The 25,710-nt window shown below is 37.6% G+C and overlaps 4 protein-coding genes across 4 annotated transcripts; 1 reads left to right on the forward strand and 3 right to left on the reverse strand.

Moving 5' to 3' along the window:
• Window positions 1-516: 516 nt before the first annotated feature.
• Window positions 517-9,769, reverse strand: LOC103508289 (protein ABHD11-like). Its single transcript, XM_008472832.3, has 6 exons — window positions 9,612-9,769; window positions 9,216-9,369; window positions 8,526-8,687; window positions 7,717-7,896; window positions 1,429-1,616; window positions 517-965 (listed from the first exon to the last, which is right to left on the reverse strand). The coding sequence occupies exons 1-6, from the start codon at window positions 9,710-9,712 to the stop codon at window positions 824-826; spliced, it is 927 nt and encodes a 308-aa protein (XP_008471054.1). The 5' UTR covers window positions 9,713-9,769; the 3' UTR covers window positions 517-823.
• On the reverse strand, window positions 2,146-3,788 carry LOC113467032. Its single transcript, XM_026822927.1, has 2 exons — window positions 3,309-3,788; window positions 2,146-3,153 (listed from the first exon to the last, which is right to left on the reverse strand). Exons 1-2 carry the CDS (start codon window positions 3,344-3,346, stop codon window positions 2,175-2,177), a joined length of 1,017 nt encoding a protein of 338 aa, XP_026678728.1. The 5' UTR covers window positions 3,347-3,788; the 3' UTR covers window positions 2,146-2,174.
• Window positions 9,770-10,932: 1,163 nt separating the features above from the next.
• LOC103508290 (N-lysine methyltransferase KMT5A) lies at window positions 10,933-19,953 on the forward strand (the record flags this gene model as incomplete). The annotated part of the gene is made up of 5 exons (XM_008472833.3): window positions 10,933-11,116; window positions 12,880-13,064; window positions 13,644-14,195; window positions 19,289-19,479; window positions 19,890-19,953. Coding segments are annotated over exons 1-5 (996 nt in total), but the record flags the coding sequence as incomplete, so codon positions are not given.
• Window positions 19,954-20,701: 748 nt separating this feature from the next.
• On the reverse strand, window positions 20,702-21,860 carry LOC103508291 (protein ABHD11-like). The gene is made up of 3 exons (XM_008472834.2): window positions 21,662-21,860; window positions 21,265-21,418; window positions 20,702-20,710 (listed from the first exon to the last, which is right to left on the reverse strand). The coding sequence occupies exons 1-3, from the start codon at window positions 21,823-21,825 to the stop codon at window positions 20,702-20,704; spliced, it is 327 nt and encodes a 108-aa protein (XP_008471056.2). The 5' UTR covers window positions 21,826-21,860.
• Between the last annotated feature and the right edge of the window lie 3,850 nt (window positions 21,861-25,710).

Genomic DNA, 25,710 nt, shown 5'->3' on the forward strand with positions numbered 1-25,710 from the left:
ATAGGACAGAGGTTTTAACGAAAAGTACCCGCCTTCTCACATTAACCTCACCCAAAACATTCATTTTTATATATTAGATAAGTTCATTCATTCACTGTCTCCTCAGATAGAATAGAATGTTAGAAGTTTTATCTCTTTTTTTTTTTAGAAGAAGAAGAAAAAGATGAGTATGAGTGTTTCACCGCCGTTTCTATTTCGTAGAAATGAAACAACTGCTACATTAGACGCGTGTGGTCTGTGTCGTAGCATGCCCACTACTTATCCACTTTGGTATTTGTTTGATCATTTCAAATCCACTCTAAGTGGATATCATTGATCATATCGTGATTGTCCAAATTTTCCGTCAACTGACACATCTAAAGCTAGGATAGAGAGCGGTAGAAGTCAACTACTGTGCCTTAAAATCCACTATGGTAGGTACCCGTTTAATTATTTCATGTCCACTCAATCTCCACCAACTCAGCTAGGACAGAGAGCCGTAGAAGTCCACAAATAGGTCTGGTACCCGTTTAATCATTCCACTGAATCATGTCCACTAACTCAGCTAGGATAGAGAGCGGTAGAAGTCAACTACTTTGTCCACAAACAGGTCTGGTACCCGTTTAATCATTCCACGGAATCATGTCCACTAACTCAGCTAGGATAGAGAGCGGTAGAAGTCAACTACTTTGTCCACAAATAGGTCTGGTACCCGTTTAATCATTCCACTGAATCATGTCCACTAACTCAGCTAGGATAGAGAGCGGTAGAAGTCAACTACTTTGTCCACAAACAGGTATGGTACCCGTTTAATCATTCCACTCGATCATGTCCACTAACTCAGCTAGGATAGAGAGCGGTAGAAGTCAACTACTTTGTCCACAAACAGGTCTGGTTTCTGTGAGTGCACCCAGTGGCCCGCGTCCTCTATGTACGTGATCTCGGCCCTGGGAAACAGGGACTTGATACCAGGGTGATCTTCTTGTCTGAAAATACAGGAGAGAAATATAATCTTATAGGATTGAATATGATTTGAATCTTCTTCTTCCTCCTATTCCTCGAACTTCAAAATTCAGTACTCTCAATCTCAGAATTCAGTTCTCCTTCCTAGTTCATTGATTGAATATGCCTTGATCGACGAAGTGAAGAGGTGAATCTATGTTGTCGAGGCAGTGTACGGTTTCAGTCGACATTGATCGATGGCGTCGACTATGTTTGGACATTTATCATTACTTTACATTTGTAACTCTTCTGTTTTCTACTAGTAAAATTGTTACTGATTGTTCACCATTGCCCAACATTCGTTCTTCTCACGTACTTCCCCGATTTTTCTTACCTAAAAGGGGGTTGGTAGCTCAGTGGTTAGAGCACTGGAGTTCTGATACGAATAGATAGGGAATGTAAGTAGGTAAGACACAACATACACAGAAGAAGGTAGATTTTTCTCACCTGATAAAGTCCGACCTGCCTCCTCCAATGAACAGCGTGGGTCCACCGTAAGTTTTCTCTCCGGGTTGCGGGAAGTTGATCATGTGATTGAAGAACTGAGTCTGTAGGGAGTCTAGATTGCACTGCCAGATGATCTGCTTGCCTTTCAGCTTGAGATTAGTTAGGATGAACTGACGAACACCCATGTCCTAAAGAGAAGAGAAGGATCGGATGAGCGGTTTGGCCAGGCATAAAGTTCGAACAAACAAACACACACACACACAAACATTCATTTTTGTATATTAGATAAGTTCATTCATTCACTGTCTCCTCAGATAGAATAGAATGTTAGAAGTTTTATCTCTTTTTTTTAGAAGAAGAAGAAGAAGAAGAAGAAAAAGAAAAAGATGAGTATGAGTGTTTCACCGCCGTTTCTATTTCGTAAAAATGAAACAACTGCTACATTAGACGCGTGTGGTCTGTGTCGTAGCATGCCCACTACTTATCCACTTTGGTATTTGTTTGATCATTTCAAATCCACTCTAAGTGGATATCATTGATCATATCATGATTGTCCACTTAATTTTCCGTCTACTGACACATCTAAAGCTAGGATAGAGAGCGGTAGAAGTCAACTACTTTGTCCACAAACAGGTCTGGTACCCGTTTAATCATTCCACTCGATCATGTCCAATAACTCAGCATTTATGTCGTTACGTCGTACATTATTGGTTCCGAGACTAAATTGTAGCTTTCCAAGGGTCTTATTAGTCACCTGAGTAGCTCGCGACCCATAAAAGGTTGGCGATCCCTGGACTATCCACTATTCCTATGGTACTGTATAAAATGTGAACACCATTGGAATGGATTAGTATACCAACCTCATCTTGAAAGTTCAACAGTTTCTGATGGAACTCGATGATCTGTCTCAGATAATGCCGCTCATACGTGATCTGTCTTCTCAACGCCAAACACACATCTCTGAATCGACCCCGTCTCCTTCTGCCCACCCCGGAGTACATCTTCACCATGTAGTCATCAGCCTCGATATTGTTATAGAATATACGATAGCCATGCCCATCGCGATGTTCTTTACCAATGAGGGCGACGTATTTGCTGAGGATCTCGTATTGTCCCCGGATGTGGAGAATCATGATAGGGACCACGCTCACGGATAAGGACACCCAGAAGATGAAGTTGATCATGATGTAGATATCGATCGCGTAGATTATCTCGTACGCCCACGACTCCGTTTCGTCCACAAACGGAACGCGAAGGTTGAACGGGAGACGCCGCTCGGGGTGTTTGGTTTCGCTATACACGCTGCGTCGAATACGCAACTCACTGCTCGACATGGGGAGGAAGGTTTCCAGGAAGCTGCCCGCGATAGCGAGCGCCACCACGATAAGGAACCCGAGACACGTCAGCTTCCCCTGACGATAACACTTCTGGATAATCCTCGGGTCTGCCTTACTGAACGCAGTCTCCATGAAGTCAGACAGGGAGGTGATCTGGTGATGTCGAGACCGCAGGAAGTACACCGCGTACGCGAGGAAGAAAATCACACAATCCTCTAGAAAAGTCTGGAAAAACTCGGGCAGATAACGCGTCGCCCGCGTGAGAGTACTGAACAGATGACATAGGATGTGGAACAGGAATAGGGTGCTCTGACAGAAGACGTAGACGGACTGTAGGGAATTCTTCCAGTCGTGTCGTGCGAAGCGGTGGAAATTGATAAGCCCGAACCTCTCCAGGGATGTGCATAGATAGCGAACGGATACCATTTGAACTTTGAACTGATGGCTTTTTATGGCATTCCACTCGTAAAACTGTTAAAGCAAAACCAAATGTCAGCCCAAAACAACTCGAACCTTCCGTGAAAAAATTTGAATAGCCCGAACCTCTCCAGGGATGTGCATAGATAGCGAACGGATACCATTTGAACTTTGAACTGATGACTTTTTATGGCATTCCACTCGTAAAACTGTTAAAGCAAAACCAAATGTCAGCCCAAAACAACTCGAACCTTCCGTGAAAAAATTTGAAGAATAGTTCAAACAAAAAAATTCAATCACTTTCAACTTTGGTCCCGATGTATGAATGCACGCAACGTAACAAGACTTGACACAAGTCATCCTGAAAATGACAATTTACCAGAGTATCAATTAGGTATTTACCACAACACCATCATTTATACATGAGAAAAAAAAAACCGTGTGTCTTTTTTTAGAGAGTGATGGAAATAAGGAGGAAGGTGGAGGAAATAAGGAGTAAGGCCAAAACTTAGGTGGAGATATAAGGTCGAGGAAGACTTGAGAGAAAAGGGAGGAGGCATTAGATAGGAGGGTATGGGTAGGAAAAAGGAGGGTAATGCCGACCCCAAATAAAAGTGGGAAAAGGTTACAGTAAGGAAAGAAGAAATTCGTCCAAATTCAAATTGTAATCTTTTCTTTTTGAAGAGGTTTGACAGAGGGAACTGTAACTGCTAAGGTCTTCCCCGAAATCGAAGAGAGAAGGAAGACAGGACAGGAGAAAGCCAGCCGCTCCGAGAACGAACATTATCTGTTCAGGATAAAATCCGCCCCGGGCGGGAATCGAACCCACGACCTAGCGCTTACAAGGCAGACGCGTTACCAAGCTAACTAGGCTGGCAAATTCTACTTTTCCATAGGCACTTTCAAGATACTTTTCCATACCTTGGGGTGAACACATGGAACTTATTCATTATTCACAAGTTAAATCAGCTCCGTAGACCCCACACTAATTAATTATGTATCAGCCTCAGCTCTAACACACCCAAGGCGGACGCGTTACCAAGCTAACTAGGCTGGCAAATTCTACTTTTCTATAGGCACTTTCAAGATACTTTTCCATACCTTGGGGTGAACAAATGGAACTTATTCATTATTCACAAGTTAAATCAGCTCCGTAGACCCCACACTAATTAATTATGTATCAGCCTCAGCTCTAACACACCCAAGAAACCTCCGTATTTCGGGTGTGAGAGGGAGAAAAAAATAGGATAAGGAAAGTAATACCCAGGTACTAATAACTACTCTTAGGAGAAAGAAGGGAAATGATTAACCTTCTAATTATAGACACTCTGGCTGTTTTATAGTGGCGTGGCGTGAGATTTTCACAAGGGGAAGCTTCTTCTTCGTCTTTTCCCCTGTACAGACGGGGTCGGCGTTCTTCGTCAGCTTTTCAATCACCCCGGGGGTGATTGCTTTGAGCTGACATTTGGTTTTGGCTACAAATTTTACGAGTGGATGCCCTCCGCAATCAACCTTTGCTATTTCTTTAGGAAGGGAAATATCAGGCTGGTATCCTCCCTGTTTAAAGTCCCCCAGCCAGTCTGATTCAGCATATGTACTAGGTCGATGGAAAAAAAAAAACGGGAATGGAAGAGGTGCTAAAACGCCACTGTTTTAGTCCTATGGACTGGAAATACTTGTCCTATGGACTGGAAAACGTGGAAAATGATGACAAAACGGGATAACAATAACATTAATAATTAAATCCAGAGCGGATGAATGTCCTATTCGGGTAGGATCAACAAGGTACATATTATATTATATTATTTTTTATTTATTTTAAATTTTAACTTATTCATATTAGGTATTTACATAAAAAGAATACATATTATCTTGTTGATTACTTAATACTTACTGATCCTGTCAAAATAGAACTAAAAAGTCCTTTAGTAGCCCTGATCATATTAAAGAACTTGCCCTGATCATATTAAAAGATACGCTCGCTATTATCCATCGCCATCTCTACAGCTAACCGCAATGATGATACAATCTCAACCAGCTACACCGACATTTTATCCAGGTTTTTTTTTAAAAAGAATAATCCTTTTCATTTAATTTTAATGTGACATGTCTGTTTGAGTAGTATTGCTGTGTCATATGGCAACCCAGACGCTGAGGGCCGCTCATCAATAATTAATTGATTGGTTTCTCTCCGGTAATCCTAACACAAGGTTGAAGAAAACATTAAATTTCTATCTTGTAAACATCTTCATCACTACTTTTTGTTGACATCGTCAGTACTTTTTAGCCTTGCAACAGGTATATTTTTTTCCCTTATTATTGGTGTCTGTACTTAACTTAATAGCAATGTGTTTCAAAATATGACCTCTTACTCGTCGAAAAAAAAATTCGGCTGAATCATTAGAGAAAAGTCAAAATCAATATTTTTTCCTTGCCTTCTTCACACCTATCAGTAAACATACCAACCCACAAATTATCAAAATTGTACCTTAGTGCAGTGATTCCCAAATTGGGGGCCGCGATGAACTTCAAGACCCCAAGGAAATACAGCCGCGGAGAGTTCACAATTTAAAAAGCCGCATAGAAAAAAAAAGTTTTGGAACCGCTGCCTTAGGGTATATAATATGTTAGCACACTCTAATAAAAATAACACTTTACCTCTCTATTAGGTTTAACAACAGTACCAAATTGATGCAGACAAATATTGATGTCGAACGTATGAATTATTAATTTCAACCCGAAGCTTAAGTTTTGGAACCGCTGCCTTAGGGTATATAATATGTTAGCACACTCTAATAAAAATAACACTTTACCTCTCTCTCTATTAGGTTTAACAACAGTACCAAATTGATGCAGACAAATATTGATGTCGAACGTATGAATTATTAATTTCAACCCGAAGCTTTTGATAAATTGCTTAATAATGCCAACTTCAACATTGTTAAAATTAATGACACTTTTAATACCTACAATAATTGGTCTGTGTTGTAGCATATACTAATTCCTTAGTATTTCCTTTCTCAAACACAGCTATTATTATGTTAAGGCGGTCTCTTCCTGATCCCTTGTGTGCCGCGTCCATTTTCGTTTAGGACTATTGCACTGTCTAATACAGCTAAAATAGAAGGGGTAACTGTCTCGCCTCTAAACTATGCTATCAGTTTGATCATTTCACGTCAACTAAGGTATCAATTTTATAATTTGACGTCCACTAAGGTAATAATTTGACATCCACTATGAATAAATATTTATGACTAGCCGAAATCCGTCGCTTCGCTCCGGATTTCTGCTAGTAAATCCTTAAAGCATGGCCGATAACTCAGCTAGGATAGAGACAGAGCCGTAGAAATCAACTACTTTGCCCACAAATAGGTCTGGTACCCGCTTAATCATTCCACGGAATCATGTCCACTAACTCAGCTAGGATAGAGAGCGGTAGAAGTCAACTACTTTGTCCACAAACAGGTCATTAACCTCACCCAACGGAACTATTTCGAGCTTTTGGCTCTCATCAGCAGGGACTATTCCAGGGATCGCGAGCTACCGGTACCTCGCAGCTCGGAAGAAGTCATACAAGTTGAGTGAAACTCTTATGGGAACCAAAAATTTATGTCGTTACGTCGTACATTTTTGGTTCCGAGACTAAATTGTAGCTTTCCAAGGGTCTTATTAGTCACCTGAGTAGCTTGTGACCCATAAAAGGTTGGCGATCCCTGGACTATTCACTATTCCTATGGTACTGTATAAAATGTGAACACCATTGGAATGGATTAGTATACCAACCTCATCTTGAAAGTTCAACAGTTTCTGACAGAAATATAATCTTATAGGATTGAATATGATTTGAATCTTCTTCTTCTTCCTCCTATTCCTCGAACTTCAAAATTCAGTACTCTCAATCTCAGAATTCAGTTCTCCTTCCTAGTTCACTCGACTCTTTTATTGATTGAATATGCCTTGATCGACGAGGTGAAGAAGTGAATCTATGTTGTCGAGGCAGTAGAATAGAATAGAATAGAATAGAATAGAATATAATTTTATTGATCATGAAAATACATATAAATTGTACATGGATCAACGTTATACAAGTGAAAAAAAAAGACAATAATGAATAATTATACATATTTTAATAATAATATAAAGTACATGTCTAATGTGGATCCTGATTAATGAAAGCTGCAAAGAATTCGCTTACAGAGTAAAAGCAGTTGATCTTCAAAATGGTAGATAATTCTAAACAAAACAACTTGTATGGTTTATCTTTCATACTTTTGTACTAACTGATTGTCCTACTAAATTTACATGATTCTGCTTATTGTAATGACGAGCCTGAGGGAGTGAAGGCTATGCTGGAGTACCTCAAGCTCTCATTGGACTTTGTACAAAAATTCAAAAATATAACGCCTTAAGAGGGGCCCCACGTGTCCTTTGTAAAGTGAGTAAAATTAAAAAAAAAAAAAAAAAAACATATTAAATGGTATACCCATCCACTTGTGCCACAAATGGGGTTCTTTGTTCATCTTACATGACTTACATCAACAGCAGTGGCTAAAGCCTTGTCCACAATTTTCCTCACAGCGTGCAGGGGTTGACCAGAGAGCTCGTCCAGATTTACTGACTTCATCGCATCAAACAGACCACTCATGTGTCTCAGGGTAGGGGAGACACCCACTGGTGATATGTCCACTACAATGAGAGAGGATACTAGATGAGGCTGTTGGGAAGAAAACAGGGGAAAGACAAATTAGAGACCAATATAAATCATGAAGCAAAACTTATAAAGGAATGACTCCCTTAAGGCAACATAATTATGTTGCTTTTGATCTTTTTCCATCAGCAATGTTCTTTAACATTACAATGAAGTGTATCAGAAGGCACATGTTTGACAGAGTATGAAAATACCTTGATAGTGTTAAACTACTGGTTAGGATCTGTCAGCCAGTTTTTTTTTTTTTTTTTTTTAATAGGATTGATAGAGGGAACTTATCACATAATATGACCCCAAAACTAAAGAGAAAGAAGGCAGGATAGGAAAAAGCAAGCTATTCTGAGAACAAACCTTATCTTTTCAAGATAAAGTTCACCCCCGGTAGGAATCAAACCTATGGCCTAGCACTCACAAGGCAGTTAATCTTAGCTGTGCCCAATACTCACATTGGCTAGTGCCAGGTACATCATAGCACGACCCCCCAAAAACTAAAGAGAAGGAAGGCAGGATAGGAAAAAGCAAGCTATTCTGAGAACAAACCTTATCTTTTCAAGATAAAGTTCACCCCAGGTAGGAATCAAACCCATGGCCTAGCACTCACAAGGCAGTTAATCTTAGCTGTGCCCAATACTCACATTGGCTAGTGCCAGGTACATCATAGCACGACCCCCCATACTGTGTCCCAACACATCAGCTTGGGCTATGCTCTCAGTTTCTAGGAAATACTTAACATCTTCTGCTAAATGTGCATAGGAAAATACATCTGTGTGTGGACTGTCACCATGATTCCTCGCAATCTAAAAAAAACACCTGAAAAAAAAAAAAAAAAAAAACAAGGTACGTAATATCAAACTATATGGCCTTGGTGTTTTCCTAGGATTTCAAAGAGCTTGAGCTCCTTCATTGTACTCACAGCATTGAGGACAGAACAAAGTTTAAATGAGTAAAATCCTAGAATATTAAACAAAATAAAAATTGGTCAATACCTACGTAAGTATTGGTTAGAAAAAAATCAAGTAATAAATACAAATCAAATAAAAATAGCCAGCCTAGTTAGCTTAGTTGGTAGTGTGTTTGCCTTGTAAGTGCTAGGCTGCGGGTTCAATTCCCACCCGGGGCGGATTTTATCCTGATGGGATAATGTTTGTTCTTGGAACAGCTGGCTTTCTCCTATCCTGTCTTCCTTCTCTGTTTGATTTTGGGATGATAAGACCATATCAGTTACAGTTCCCTCTGTCAAACCTCTTAAAAAAATAATAATCATAATAAGTAGGTAGGCTCACCAAGATTATACTGTCTGGGTTATTTCATTTATTTCTGCTTACTTTTTTCTTTGTTTTCCTGTGAATTGCTTTGGCTAGGGAGTTCCAGTTGTTCTTGGAACCAAGTAGTCCATGCATAATGATGATTGGCTTTGTGTCAGGATCTACAGGAGTTTCAGTATCTGCTACTTTGAATGACATCTTGATAGGTGTTATCCTGTGAGAGGAACAAATGATAAATTGAAGAAAAAAAAAACTAGGACTTGAACACAGGATGATACTCAGTTTTATTCAAAAGCTAGCAGATACCCCCTTTCAGTTGCCAACCAGGGGGTGGATAGTATTATGCTTGGGGGCATGAATTACTTTCTTTCTTACTTCTTGAGAGCTCAATCCCCCCAGGGTTTATGGAAAGGAGCAAGAATCCTAACACTATACTATTATAATTAGGCATATTACCTGTCATTTTGTTGACTGAGCTGTTGACACAAACGGGAAGAAATTATCAATTTACATTTTAAACAATTTCTAAACAATCCGACTTGTATTAGAGGAATCATGGTAATAATAGAATAATACCTGAATTACCTGATCTATAGATTCTACAATCTCGCAAAGAACTAAAATGCAAATACCACCAATCTACTGATAACAGAGATAATGGTTTGAATTTAAAAATTCCCGCGGTTTAATGTTTACAAAAATTTAAGCCGCGTTTACACGATCTCTTTTGTCTGTCGAGAAAAAATGTGCTTGCCGTTTTGTGGAGTAGATGGGAGGAATAGTGGTACCCCTAATCCTGCCGAGGATAAATGGGCCCATAAGTTCCTTCCATCTGTTGAATTTCCTTGCCGTCACCCCAACCGCCGATCGATAATCGTTCCCCCTCCTCGATGTCAGCCATCTTGAAATTTTTGTTCAATCATAAATCATCCACCAATCAAAAAGCGTCTAATGGCGTGTGTTTCTAGAAATAGATACCCTTTAATTTTTAACGTTCAATTTATTGCTAAAATTCCCCATTTTCTCCATCATCACTCATGAACTTTTCCTTAATTTATTAATTAAATTTTCATCAACCAACTGTGATTTAAAAATTAAAAACAGTTAATTAGCGATTATCTTGATTTTAAGTACCAACCTTTCTCTATGTGGTGGTCCTGTTTATAATTTGGTTGATCTCTATATTTAATTTTGCGAACCAAGACGTGAATGTTTCAAAATATTCACTGTTAGATCTTTTTATTCTGTAAATAGGCAATATTTTAAATTGGGAGGGATTTTATTTTAATCTAAAAACTCTTTCGAAATATATTTCAAGTAGTTTCTGTTGGCTTTTTTATTAGCCATTTCGCATTGCCACAAAAGGATTTTGATTAAAAAATCATGACGATTTTATCAAAATCACTTGAAATTTAACAACTTTAAGATTAATTTCTTAAATATTTCCTAAAAACTGGGAACTGTAGACCTCAGTCCTGTCTGCCATATTCTGGGTTTATACGCGACCTGGAAAAACTGGAAAAGTCATGGAATTCTTCATCCGGTCAAAAATTAAAAATGTTCAAATTAAATATCAAGTTTTTCCGAAAAACGGCCTGCGGCGCATTCCCCCTCATATTCCTTGACGTTCTGCATATTGCATATTTTATTTAAATGAAGAGGTAATCTAACTGACTTTTAAGCACCTCCGCCCCCTAATTTTCTTGAAAACTCATGGAAATTTTCTGGAATAGTCATGGAATTTCATTCCGGGAAAAGCGTATAAACCCTGATTGCTAAATTTCCCCATTTTCTCCATCATCACTCATGAACTTTTCCTTAATTTATTAATTAAATTTTCATCAACCAACTGTGATTTAAATTAAATTAAAAACGTGTGTTTTCCACAGTATGTTCAATTTCGTTTAAAGTGCCTTAAACTTGTGTGAAAACGCAATTACCTAGGAATAACATCAAGATGGGTAAAAAAAATATTTATTATTCCTAGCAAAATTCCTCTTCTCCTTCTCGTTTACTAAATTTGGAATGTGCAAATATTTCATGCACCAAAAAATGTTACACTTATGAATACTTTCCCCTGGTTGATACCTAGCCAATATCAAATTACAATGGATGATTTGTAAAGTGCATTGATTTGCAAGGATGTATAATTTGTATGCAGTTCCTAGGGTCATTGACATTAAATTTTATCCTTGTACCTACATTCTCATACTTTTCATGTAGAGAACTGATAGGGTATTTCCTGTATTGAATTTTCCAATCACCTAAACAACACCCAACATTATTTCAAATGTAATTTATACTGACATGATTTATGAATTCCTGTTCAAATTTTCTATCTACTGGGGCCACTATTTAGTAATGATAGGAAGACATCAAAACATGTTTTTCTGTTTTAAAACTTCATTAGTAATGGTGAAAATTTGGACTCAAACATGCAGTTGACAATTTCGTCTATGAATTTTTAGTCTACAGCAAGTTTCAAGTTGAACTTCACAGCAAGTACAGCATGATTCAAGTTGATAATGGGACTACATGTCCTGATAATGGGACTACATGTCCTAATTTGACAGTCTAAATAAAGCACTAACTTCAAATTTATTGGTTTGATTTTGTTTTTTGTCTGATTCATAGTCACTGTACACAAAAGTTAAATCATTTTTTAATCGGTGGGTACAAGACATTATTATTCATTTGACTGAGGTGGCTATAACTATGTTGATGAATAGTGTACCTATTTCTCAAATGTTACAAGGACTGTCGGTTGGGTTTATGTTACAAGGTTCATTTTTGATGAGTGTTTGTATGTTTTTTCGACAAAACCTTGGTCATTATTTCTGTTAATTAGCGATTATCTTGATTTTAAGTACCAGCCTTTCTATGTGGTGGTCCTGTTTATAATTTGGTTGATCTCTATATTTAATTTTGCGAACCAAGACGTGAATGTTTCAAAATATTCACTGTTGGATCTTTTTATTCTGTAAATAGGCAATATTTTAAATTGGGAGGGATTTTATTTTAATCTGAAAACTCTTTCGAAATATATTTCAAGTACTTCAAATTTATTGGTTTGATTTTGTTTTTTGTCTGATTCATAGTCACTGTACACAAAAGTTAAATGTTTAATGTTTGTGTCTAAAATTACATCACACCAACATGGTCTGCAGTCTATTAAAAAAAAAATATCCATTTTCAAAAAGGGTAATTATGCAGAAGTCACGTCCGTGGAAAAGAAAAGCTCCTTTTTGTATTTAACCTAACCCTATAATAACACAAATCACTGCTCACACCAACATGGTCTGCAGTCTATTAAAAAAAAAAAAATTATCTATTTTCAAAAAGGGTAATTATGCAAAAGTCATGTCCGTGGAAAAGAAAAGCTCCTTTTTGTATTTAACCTAACCCTATAATAACACAAATCACTGCTCTAATTGTGAAAACTCCTTCTTGCATTTAACCTAACCCTATAATAACAGTGATCACTGCTCATTTGTGCCAGTTCCTTTGGTAGCAATATTCCACAGACGTGACTTCTGCACAAGTACCTCAAAAAGTTATGATAAAATTTACAGAAGAAATTTCTAAACACTGCCAAATAATTAATATTTTTTCCAAATCAAATCATGAATTCTTTGAGGTAAAGCAAAGAGCTTCTTCACAACTTCAGGCAGCATCACAGCCCTTTAACTTTTAATACTTTACACTTTAATTTGTATTGTTTCAGTTCGTAAGAGGCCAAAAGCCAATGGACTTGCAACAGCCACTTCTCCCATTCCCACCAGATCGAAATGTAAAACTCCCCGAAGGAGAACAAGAAGAGCAAATGAAAACTTTGATGGCAAGCTTTCACATGCAAGCCCCATCTCACCCAATTCTAAAATCACAAAGTATTTTCATCCTCAGGAAGATGTAAGTATCATGGAACTTGGCCTGGCACTCTGCTGAGTGCAGAGACTGCGAAAGAGAAATGTTCCGCTCTCGACCAACATTTTGAGTTTCGTTTATGTTTTTAGTTTGATAACTATGCAGCTAATAGGGAGCCTCGACGAACATTTTGAGTTTCGTTTATGTTTTTAGTTTGATAACTATGCAGCTAATAGGGAGCGCACAGCGCGATCATATTTTTTATTATTTTCTACAAGTTTGGCCATGCCTTTTCTACAAGATTGGCCATGCCTCAGGATAGTAATTTTAATTGTAAATTTTTGAATCGAAACGAGCCACTGAACAAATGTTTTATTATGTTCAAGTTAACATATTTTTGGATTTCGTCCATAACACACTTACTCAACCCATTCTTTGGGGCTGTTTACCCTCTACACCTACGCCTCAGGGTGGAGTAATTTTATAGAAACCAATTTAAATATGTAGTAAAGAAAAGAAATGAACAATTTTACTCTTGGATATTGAAGCATACTCTTGTATATATGATATACATGTACATTATTTATAATTATCTAACATTAAACACTCACTTTATATTTTCAGGAACTTTGCTCCTCAAAGACTTGTGATGATCTCCCTCCTCCCATGATACTCCGCACATCACCTCGCAAGTTGTTGACACAGGCCAACTTGAACACGTCTGTCCTGCAGCACAAACCTCTGCGACCAATTGGTCTCTCACCATCCAAGCCCAATAAATCCCTGCCAGGGCAAGGAATCTCTACCGTGCCTCATACAAATCCTATGCCCCCACCAAAAGGAGTGCCACTTGCTCCGACACCTCACAAGATAACATCACCTCCAACTGCCATCCTTACAACAAACTCACCGTCAAGTGCTCTTTCTACGTTATCAATCCACTCCCCGAAAACAAATGGGACAGTGCTACCATCAGCAGTTGCTGCCAAGAAGTCCAAACGATGTCTCAACCTTGTGGCTGCACCTAGTAACAATAGCAACAATGTGTCTCAAGCAAGAATAACCGAGTTCTTCCCGGTCAGGCGGAGTATTAGGAAAACGAAGAAGGCGGTTCTTCAGGAGAAACAGAAGAGTCTAGAGGAGGCAGTACTTAATCATCAGGAACAAGGACTGGAGGTAAACTTTATTATCTTCTTTCAAAACATAATTAAAATCTAATCTAAATCTTGATTTATTTGTACCACAGCATTACTAAGAGCCTCCTGTACTATTTCTGACATCTATAATTTTTCTTTTTACTCTGGTAATGCTGCCACTGGCCGAACTCCAAGCACAGAGCCGAAAAAAACTTTGGCCCCACCGGGAATTGAATCCGGACCTCCTGAGTGCAAGCCTAGTGTAATACCCACTCGGCCACAGAGGTTGCTTTCAAAACATAGTTATTTGTATCTATTTGGATGTGGAAATGAACTCACTGGGAGAGAGATTAAAATTTAGGTAATAATTATTCAGAACCAGAAGCCACAACAAAGAAAAAAAAAACTCCTTTTTTGTGTTTAACCTAACCCCTTAATAACACCACTCATTTGTGAGTTGTGACAGCTCCTTTTTGTAGCGATTTTTCGTTGTTCTGGCTTTTGAACTAGTACCAAAATTTACTGTTGGAAGCCAGATTAAAAAAAAAAATGTAATCTTACTGATTTTTAAGCATCTCCGCTCCCTAATTTTCTTGAAAACTCATGGAAATTTTCTGGAATAGTCATGGAATTTCATTCCGGGAAAAGCGTATAAACCCTGCATATTATGTGAGACCAATGGTCACTATATGAGTTCAAACTTAGTTTAAGTTTGATTCTCAGACCAAGAAATCTGATTGGTTAAAATTTCATGTGGTCAACCAATATTTTGGTTTTGACTACGGCCATTACTAATCTTTATTGCTTCAGACAATTTGAGTTCACATGAGAGAGAGAGAGACGTTACCTAAAATATTCCTACCTAATACTGCCAGAATGGACAAATCAGAAGTGTAGAGAAGAGAGATAACTATTTAAACTGAGTTTAAGTTTGATTCTCAGACCAAGCAATCTGATTGGTTAAAATTTCATGTAGTCAACCAATATTTTGGTTTTGACTACGGCCATTACTAATCTTTATTGCTTCAGACAATTTGAGTTCACATGAGAGAGAGAGAGAGACGTTACCTAAAATATTCCTACCTAATACTGCCAGAATGGACAAATCAGAAGTGTAGAGAAGAGAGATAACTATTTTTTAGGAGGGGTGAATGCTATCCCTAATTTTCTAGGTGTAATGAGGTACATTACTTTCTTTCCTATAAGATAAGGAAAGTAAAAAGTGAGTGTGAATTCGTGTGACTAATTCCTAAAACCAAGATATTAATAAATCACCTACTTACAGATCTGCATAGGAGAAAGGAAAAATGGACAGCATTAGACAGAAAACACCTAATCCAATCGACCATGAAAACCCACCTTTTGGAAATCCCAAAAAATACGTAGTTATTTTTAGTATTTTCATACAACATAATGCAGAAATAGTGTTGCAATTTTTCATTTTATTTATTTATTTATTTATTTTTGATACAATTTAGCTACAAGGCCATTTGCAGAAAGAAAAAAACTATCTAAAGGTGTTTGGGGAGGTTGTTTCTTTTGAAGAAACGCATGAGGACGTCAATGGAAGAAGGGTCATCTTTGAGGATATCGGACTTGCAAAGGTTGGTGAAGGAACGGAATCGCATATTTTGGCAGGACAACAGGATGTGTTCTACTGTAAGGAGAGCGTCGCACTTTTCACGGGTGGGCGGGTCTTCTCGTTTAAACAGGAATGAGTAGGTGACTTTGGTGTGGCCAATCCTCAGGCGCAAGTGTTGTAATTTATTAACAGAATATTGTAAATTTTTGAATCGAAACGAGCCACTGAACAAATGTTTTATTATGTTCAAGTTAACATATTTTTGGATTTCGTCCATAACACACTTACTCAACCCATTCTTTGGGGCTGTTTACCCTCTACACCTACGCCTCAGGGTGGGCTTTTTGTGTCCCTATGGGGTTTTTTTATGGTCCTTTTCTGCTGAATGCTGTCCAAATTGAATTTCGCTATCTTTCCCACAGCATTACACATTGTTGTAGGGTCATTAATCTTTTCAATGCTATCCATCATTCCTGTAGAATTCATTTAGGTTAAACCTTAATAACAACTTGAAATTTGTTTGATATGGGTTTTAAACATTGCTGCTTAACTGGTGAGTTTTTTAGTGAGAGGGGTTTCACCCTCCCTGAAGAATGTAGAAGTACTTAATAGAGGAAGAAGTCTACAAACAATTTGCAAGAACAATGGTTTCATCTTTCATGAGTTGAATCTAACCTTTAGACTGTTTAAAGCTCTATAATTATGTGATCAAATTCGCAAATTTCATGCCTCGGCTGGGGTTGAACTCGCGCTCTTCTGTTTACCAGACCAGTGCCTTGACCGCTACGCCACCGAGGCGGGCGAATGAATGGCAACCTCTAGCACACAAGTACCTCTCGACTTGAGATAATATAGACTGTTTTGATTGGTTAATTTACCATGTTTTAGGGTACCTTTAGTTTTTAAGTTGTGTATATTTATTGTCCGAAAAAAAAGGATGTTTTGTTCGTAAGTTTGAATGCTATTTGACTCTTTATCTCGTATGTCAACACTGTTGAAGAGTGAGATAGCATTCTGCAATTGCGAAATACCATTTCATGCCTGTATAAAAGTATTCCTCCACTTTTTCCCCTCTAGAAGTCAAGAAATAACTCATAAGCAGACTTAACATTTGAAATATTAGGGATATCTTCGAATCGAAGGCAGTATTCCTTTGTGCTTTTTATTTTACTTATAATTTTGCTTCTGAGATTCGAGTTAATTTTTATTTCTTATATGTATTATGTATTTGACATTTCCCCTCTGAATTTTTACAAGGGCTTTTGGCTCTGAGGTCTATTTAAAATTCGGAATCTTAGATCAGAATTTTTCCTTGGCTTTTTTTAGAACTAAAAAACTGAGGTGTGTTTTTCTTTCGGAAACAGAACCGATTCTGATGGTGCGCCATCTTGGATTTCCCATGGTTTAGTACAGCCACTCTTTCATTTTCCAAAAGGGAAGCGGTTTCCGGTTTGCCGAAAAGAAAATTACACACTGAAACTTTGGATTTAGGCTTTAGGGACCTCAAAACGTGTTTTGACACTAAAAACTGACCATCGAAAATTTGACCCGATTACATTACTTTCCTTCCTATAGGATAAGGAAAGTAAAAAGGATTCCGTTAATAAAAGTTTCCCAAAAAAAGAAAACACACCTGACGTTGACAATAATAAAGTAAATTAAAATTTCGGTTATTATTCATACAATGAAAAAGAGAGCTCTTTTTCGTGTTTAACAGTTTAAGCTAACCCTATATTAACAATGGTCACTGTTCATTTGTGACATCTCCTTTTTGTCGCAATTTTCCATTGACGTGACTTCTGCACAGGTACCAAATTTTCATTTTTATGATTTGTTTTTTCCCTCAGTGTGGACGCCACGGCCGAGTCTCCCCGTCTGGGGCGCCTCGTCAATCACTCTCGTCAGGGGAAGTACTATAAATTGTACTGTACCGACCTATACCTACCTACTTACCGAGAAAACATTATTCATCTTTATATCACCTGACTTCTAAAATATCCATAGTACAAAATGATTCAGTATTTAGGCGCACTTACACTGAGGCCATCAAGCATGTTGCAGTGAACCATGCTTCAAAGCAACATGTAGCAATTGTAGCATGTTGCAGTGAAACATGCTTCAAAGCAACATGTAGCATGTTGCAGTGAACCATGCTTCTAAGCAACATGTAGCATGTTGCAGTAAACCATGCTTCTAAGCAACATGTAGCATGTTGCAGTAAACCATGCTTCAAAGCAACATGTAGCATGTTGCAGTGAACCATATCAATCCAATGCAAAATCTTTGATGCAAGTTTTATTTTCCTTTCGGAATTTCACCTCTTCTGAAGTTCCCTATGGTTTAGTACACAATGGAGGGGAAACGAGCTTCAGAAGAGGGGAAAATACGGCTCTACATGTTACCTCAGTGTAAGTGAGTCGTTAGAGTAATGCATTTTCGTCAGGGGAACCTCGCTACCAAGACCATCGAGATCAATCACGAGCCTCACCTGGTACTCATTGCCAAGGAGGACATCGAACCCGGCACCGAGATTACGTACGACTACGGTGACCGCAGCAAGGAGTCGCTCAGGTATCATCCGTGGCTGCTCAACTGAGACTACTCTGACTGAGGTGACTAAGGTAGAAACACACTACCATCACGTCACGTGAGCTCAGGATAGTAGTGTGTTTGTACCCTAAGTGTATTGCAGAAAAAGTGAACGCGTTTCTCAAATGTTATAATAGTTCTTGCTGCTCCTTTGACTGAGATTTAATTATTTATTAAGTGTTTTGCAGAAAAGTGAACATTTTTCTTACCCAAATGTTATATGTAATAGTTCTTGCTGCTTCTTTGACTGAGACAGTGGAGGAGGCGGTACTTAATCATCAGGAACAAGGACTGGAGGTAAACTTAATTATCTTCTTTCAAAACATAATTAAAATCTAATCTAATCTAAATCTTGATTTATTTGTATCACAGCATTACTAAGAGCCTCCTGTACTATTTCTGACATCTATAATTTTTCTTTTTACTCTGGTAATGCTGCCACTGGCCGAACTCCAAGTACAGAGCCGAAAAAAACTTTGGCCCCACGGGGAATGGAACCCGGACCTCCTGAGTGCAAGCCTAGTGTGATACCCACTCGGCCACGGAGGTTGCTTTCAAAACATAGTTATTTTATCTAATTGGATGTGGACATGAACTCACTGGGAGAGAGATTAAAATTTAGGTAATAATCAGAAGCCACAACAATGAAAAAAAAGGCTCCTTTTTTGTGTTTAACCTAACCCCATAATAACACCGCTCATTTGTGACAGCTCCTTTTTGTAGTGATTCTTCATTGTTGTGGCTTTTGAACTGGTACCAAAATTTACTGTTGGAAGCCAGATTAAAACTTTGAACTGTAAATGATTGCTTATGGTATGATTAAAAAATATGACCAATTTAAATAATCAGGTAATAGGTTTGTAATTTACTGGAAAAAAATATCACCCTTTCCCCCATTTCTGCTTCCAAATAATAGGTTTGTAATGTACTCCAAAAATATCACCCCCCATTTCTGCTTTCAGGTTCACATGTTTGAGGGCAAGGGTCGAGGCATTGTGACCACCCGCAAGTTTTATCGGGGAGAGTTTGTTGTGGAGTATGCCGGTCAGTTGATCACCATGGAGGTGGCGAAGGAACGGGAGAAACTCTACGCTCAGGATCAGAACACTGGCTGTTATATGTACTACTTCCGGCATGGAAACTCACAGTACTGGTAAGTAAAAATGTTCCTTTGCTCCCTCCACATTTTCTACCTAAAAGGTTTTATTTCAAAAATATTTTTTGGAAACAACTTATTCCAATCACATGCCATCTTGGATTTCCTATGGTTTAGTACAGGCACCAATTCAGTTTCCAAAAGGGATTCCATTAATAAAAGTTTCCCAAAAAGAAAACACACCTGACGTTGACAATAATAAAGTAAATTAAAATTTCGGTAATTATTCATACAATGAAAAAGAGAGCTCTTTTTCGTGTTTCGCAGTTTAAGCTAACCCTATATTAACAATGGTCACTGTACTCACTGTTCATTTGTGACATCTCCTTTTTGTCGCAATTTTCTATTGACGTGACTTCTGCACAGGTACCAAATTTTCATTTTTTATGATTTGTTTTTTCCCTCAGTGTGGACGCCACGGCCGAGTCTCCCCGTCTGGGGCGCCTCGTCAATCACTCTCGTCAGGGGATAATTTTTCATTTTATTTATTCATTTATTTTTGATACAATTTAGCAACAAGGGCATTTGCAGAAAGAAAAAAAACTATCTAAAGGTGTTTGAGGAAGTTGTTTCTTTTCAAGAAACGCATGAGGACGTCAATGGAAGAAGGGTCATCTTTGAGGATATCGGACATGGAAAGGTTGGTGAAGGAGCTTGAACGGAATCGCATATTTTGGCAGGACAACAGGATGTGTTCTACTGTAAGGAGAGCGTCGCACTTTTCACGGGTGGGCGGGTCTTCTCGTTTAAACAGGAATGAGTAGGTGACTTTGGTGTGGCCAATCCTCAGGCGCAAGTGTTGTAATTTATTAACAGAATGTTGTAAATTTTTCAATCGAAACGAGCCACTGAACAAATCTTATATTATAAGAACGTGTTTTAATATGTTCAACTTAACATATTTTTGGATTTCGTCCATAACACACTTACTCAACCCATTCTTTGGGGCTGTTTACCCTCTACACCTACGCCTCAGGGTGGGCTTTTTGTGTCCCTATGGGGTTTTTTAATGGTCCTTTTCTGCTGAATGCTGTCCAAATTGAATTTCGCTATCTTTCCCACAGCATTACACATTGTTGTAGGTTCATTAATCTTTTCAATGCTATCCATCATTCCTGTAGAATTCATTTAGGTTAAACCTTAATAACAACTTGAAATTTGTTTGATATGGGTTTTAAACATCGCTGTTTAACTGGTAAGTTTTTTAGTGAGAGGGGTTTCACCCTCCCTGAAGAATGTAGAAGTACTTAATAGAGGAAGTAGTCTACAAATAATTTGCAAGAACAATGGTTTCATCTTTCATGAGTTGAATCTAACCTTTAGACTGTTTAGAGCTCTATAATTATGTGATCAAATTCGCAAATTTCATGCCTCGGCTGGGGTTGAACTCGCGCTCTTCTGTTTACCAGACCAGTGCCTTTGATTTCAGGATGATAAGACCATATCAGTTACAGTTCCCTCTGTCAAACCTCTTAAAAAAATAATAATAATAAGTAGGTAGGCTACCCAAGATTATACTGTCTGGGTTATTTCATTTATTTCTGCTTACTTTTTTCTTCGTTTTCCTGTGAATTGCTTTGGCTAGGGAGTTCCAGTTGTTCTTGGAACCAAGTAGTCCATGCATAATGATGATTGGCTTTGTGTCAGGTTTGATTTTGGGATGATAAGACCATATCAGTTACAGTTCCCTCTGTCAAACCTCTTAAAAAAATAATAATCATAATAAGTAGGTAGGCTCACCAAGATTATACTGTCTGGGTTATTTCATTTATTTCTGCTTACTTTTTTCTTTGTTTTCCTGTGAATTGCTTTGGCTAGGGAGTTCCAGTTGTTCTTGGAACCAAGTAGTCCATGCATAATGATGATTGGCTTTGTGTCAGGATCTACAGGAGTTTCAGTATCTGCTACTTTGAATGACATCTTGATAGGTGTTATCCTGTGAGAGGAACAAATGATAAATTGAAGAAAAAAAAAAAAAAACTAGGACTTGAACACAAGATGATACTCAGTTTTATTCAAAAGCTAGCAGATACCCCCTTTCAGTTACCAACCAGGGGGTGGATAGTATTATGCTTGGGGACATGAATTACTTTCTTTTTTACTTCTTGAGAGCTCAATCCCCCCAGGGTTTATGGAAAGGAGCAAGAATCCTAAGACTATACATAATTAGGCATATTACCTGTCATTTTGTTGACTGAGCTGTTGACACAAACGGGAAGATATGATTAATTTACATTTTAAACAATTTCTAAACAATCCGACTTGTATTAGAGGAATCATGGTAATAATACCTGAATTACCTGATCTATAGATTCTACAATCTCGCAAAGAACTAATATACATAAAATATAACCAATCTACTGATAACAGAGATAGTGGTTTGAATTTAAAAATTCCCGCGGTTTAATGTTTACAAAAATTTAAGCCGCGTTTACACGATCTCTTTTGTCTGTCGAGAAAAAATTAATCAGTAGGTACAAGGCATTACTGTTCCTTTGACTGAAATTACTTTTGGTTTTCTTTGTGTTAAAGAATAGTGGCTCAATTTTTAATCGGTGGGTACAAGACATTATTATTCTTTTGACTGAGGTAGCTATAACTATGTTGATGGATAGTGTACCTATTTCTCAAATGTTACAAGGACTGTCGGTTGGGTTTATGTTACAAGGTTCATTTTTGATGAGTGTTTGTATGTTTTTTCGACAAAACCTTGGTCATTATTACAGTTAATTAGCGATTATCTTGATTTTAAGTACCAACCTTTCTCTATGTGGTGGTCCTGTTTATAATTTGGTTGATCTCTATATTTAATTTTGCGAACCAAGACGTGAATGTTTCAAAATATTCACTGTTGGATCTTTTTATTCTGTAAATAGGCAATATTTTAAATTGGGAGGGATTTTATTTTAATCTGAAAACTCTTTCGAAATATATTTCAAGTAGTTTCTGTTGGCTTTTTTATTAGCCATTTCGCATTGCCACAAAAGGATTTTGATTAAAAAATCATGACGATTTTATCAAAATCACTTGAAATTTAACAACTTTAAGATTAATTTCTTAAATATTTCCTAAAAACTGGGAACTGTAGACCTCAGTCCTGTCTGCCATATTCTGGGTTTATACGCGACCTGGAAAAACTGGAAAAGTCATGGAATTCTTCATCCGGTCAAAAATTAAAAATGTTCAAATTAAATATCAAGTTTTTCCGAAAAACGGCCTGCGGCGCATTCCCCCTCATATTCCTTGACGTTCTGCATATTGCATATTTTATTTAAATGAAGAGGTAATCTAACTGACTTTTAAGCACCTCCGCCCCCTAATTTTCTTGAAAACTCATGGAAATTTTCTGGAATAGTCATGGAATTTCATTCCGGGAAAAGCGTATAAACCCTGCATATTATGTGAGACCAATGGTCACTATATGAGTTTAAACTTAGTTTAAGTTTGATTCTCAGACCAAGCAATCTGATTGGTTAAAATTTCATGTAGTCAACCAATATTTTGGTTTTGACTACGGCCATTACTAATCTTTATTGCTTCAGACAATTTGAGTTCACATGAGAGAGAGAGAGAGAGAGACGTTACCTAAAATATTCCTACCTAATACTGCCAGAATGGACAAATCAGAAGTGTAGAGAAGAGAGATAACTATTTTTTAGGAGGGGTGAATGCTATCCCTAATTTTCTAGGTGTAATGAGGTACATTACTTTCTTTCCTATAAGATAAGGAAAGTAAAAAGTGAGTGTGAATTCGTGTGACTAATTCCTAAAACCAAGATATTAATAAATCACCTACTTACAGATCTGCATAGGAGAAAGGAAAAATGGACAGCATTAGACAGAAAACACCTAATCCAATCGACCATGAAAACCCACCTTTTGGAAATCCCAAAAAATACGTAGTTATTTTTAGTATTTTCATACAACATAATGCAGAAATAGTGTTGCAATTTTTCATTTTATTTATTTATTTATTTATTTTTGATACAATTTAGCTACAAGGCCATTTGCAGAAAGAAAAAAACTATCTAAAGGTGTTTGGGGAGGTTGTTTCTTTTGAAGAAACGCATGAGGACGTCAATGGAAGAAGGGTCATCTTTGAGGATATCGGACTTGCAAAGGTTGGTGAAGGAACGGAATCGCATATTTTGGCAGGACAACAGGATGTGTTCTACTGTAAGGAGAGCGTCGCACTTTTCACGGGTGGGCGGGTCTTCTCGTTTAAACAGGAATGAGTAGGTGACTTTGGTGTGGCCAATCCTCAGGCGCAAGTGTTGTAATTTATTAACAGAATATTGTAAATTTTTGAATCGAAACGAGCCACTGAACAAATGTTTTATTATGTTCAAGTTAACATATTTTTGGATTTCGTCCATAACACACTTACTCAACCCATTCTTTGGGGCTGTTTACCCTCTACACCTACGCCTCAGGGTGGGCTTTTTGTGTCCCTATGGGGTTTTTTTATGGTCCTTTTCTGCTGAATGCTGTCCAAATTGAATTTCGCTATCTTTCCCACAGCATTACACATTGTTGTAGGGTCATTAATCTTTTCAATGCTATCCATCATTCCTGTAGAATTCATTTAGGTTAAACCTTAATAACAACTTGAAATTTGTTTGATATGGGTTTTAAACATTGCTGCTTAACTGGTGAGTTTTTTAGTGAGAGGGGTTTCACCCTCCCTGAAGAATGTAGAAGTACTTAATAGAGGAAGAAGTCTACAAACAATTTGCAAGAACAATGGTTTCATCTTTCATGAGTTGAATCTAACCTTTAGACTGTTTAAAGCTCTATAATTATGTGATCAAATTCGCAAATTTCATGCCTCGGCTGGGGTTGAACTCGCGCTCTTCTGTTTACCAGACCAGTGCCTTGACCGCTACGCCACCGAGGCGGGCGAATGAATGGCAACCTCTAGCACACAAGTACCTCTCGACTTGAGATAATATAGACTGTTTTGATTGGTTAATTTACCATGTTTTAGGGTACCTTTAGTTTTTAAGTTGTGTATATTTATTGTCCGAAAAAAAAGGATGTTTTGTTCGTAAGTTTGAATGCTATTTGACTCTTTATCTCGTATGTCAACACTGTTGAAGAGTGAAATAGCATTCTGCAATTGCGAAATACCATTTCATGCCTGTATAAAAGTATTCCTCCACTTTTTCCCCTCTAGAAGTCAAGGGATGTTTTGTTCGCAAGTTTGAATGCTATTTGACTCTTTATCTCGTATGTCAACACTGTTTAAGAGTGAAATAGCATTCTGCAATTGCGAAATACCATTTCATGCCTGTATAAAAGTATTCCTCCACTTTTTCCCCTCTAGAAGTCAAGCAAGTTTGAATGCTATTTGACTCTTTATCTCGTATGTCAACACTGTTGAAGAGTGAGATAGCATTCTGCAATTGCGAAATACCATTTCATGCCTGTATAAAAGTATTCCTCCACTTTTTCCCCTCTAGAAGTCAAGAAATAACTCATAAGCAGACTTAACATTTGAAATATTAGGGATATCTTCGAATCGAAGGCAGTATTCCTTTGTGCTTTTTATTTTACTTATAATTTTGCTTCTGAGATTCGAGTTAATTTTTATTTCTTATATGTATTATGTATTTGACATTTCCCCTCTGAATTTTTACAAGGGCTTTTGGCTCTGAGGTCTATTTAAAATTCGGAATCTTAGATCAGAATTTTTCCTTGGCTTTTTTTAGAACTAAAAAACTGAGGTGTGTTTTTCTTTCGGAAACAGAACCGATTCTGATGGTGCGCCATCTTGGATTTCCCATGGTTTAGTACAGCCACTCTTTCATTTTCCAAAAGGGAAGCGGTTCCGTTTGCCGAAAGAAAATTACACCACTGCTTTCACACTTATCTTTTTGATTTTTCCAACTGGATTTCAATCAAAATATAAAGTTTAATAGTCCCCCAAACTTTTTTGTTATGGTGCTGTTCTATCCCTGCTTGTAAATGTTTTCTCGTTGGTAAACCGCAGTAAATCTGGGAAAGCTGAATATAAAATTATTCCTGAGTGTAAAAGTACCTACATACTGTAAATGTTTTCTCGTTGGTAAACCGCAGTAAATCTGGGAAAGCTGAATATAAAATTATTCCTGAGTGTAAAAGTACCTACATACTTTGGTAAACCGCAGTAAATCTGGGAAAGCTGAATATAAAATTATTCCTGAGTGTAAAAGTACCTACATACCTAGGTGTGCTTGAAAAAAAAAG

The sequence above is a fragment of the Diaphorina citri genome, unplaced genomic scaffold (assembly GCF_000475195.1).
Source record: "Diaphorina citri unplaced genomic scaffold, Diaci psyllid genome assembly version 1.1 scaffold384, whole genome shotgun sequence".
In the NCBI taxonomy this organism is placed as follows: domain Eukaryota; kingdom Metazoa; phylum Arthropoda; class Insecta; order Hemiptera; family Psyllidae; genus Diaphorina; species Diaphorina citri.

Bases quoted from the DNA above. Each gene is read 5' to 3' on its own strand.
- LOC113467032 (XM_026822927.1), bottom strand. From the start codon at position 3,346: ATGGTATCCGTTCGCTATCTATGCACATCCCTGGAGAG. The intron at 3,154-3,308 runs GTTCGGGCTATT...ATCCCTGGAGAG, and splicing joins CTATGCACATCCCTGGAGAG to GTTCGGGCTTATCAATTTCC.
- LOC103508289 (XM_008472832.3), bottom strand. From the start codon at position 9,712: ATGATTCCTCTAATACAAGTCGGATTGTTTAGAAATTGTTTAAAATGT. The intron at 8,688-9,215 runs GTAAGCAGAAAT...TGTTTTTTTTAG, and splicing joins ACAGGAAAACAAAGAAAAAA to ATTGCGAGGAATCATGGTGA. The intron at 7,897-8,525 runs GTGAGTATTGGG...TCTTCCCAACAG, and splicing joins TGTACCTGGCACTAGCCAAT to CCTCATCTAGTATCCTCTCT.
- LOC103508291 (XM_008472834.2), bottom strand. From the start codon at position 21,825: ATGTATATTAGTTCTTTGCGAGATTGTAGAATCTATAGATCAGGTAAT. The intron at 21,419-21,661 runs GTAATATGCCTA...TTCCTCTCACAG, and splicing joins CTCAGTCAACAAAATGACAG to GATAACACCTATCAAGATGT.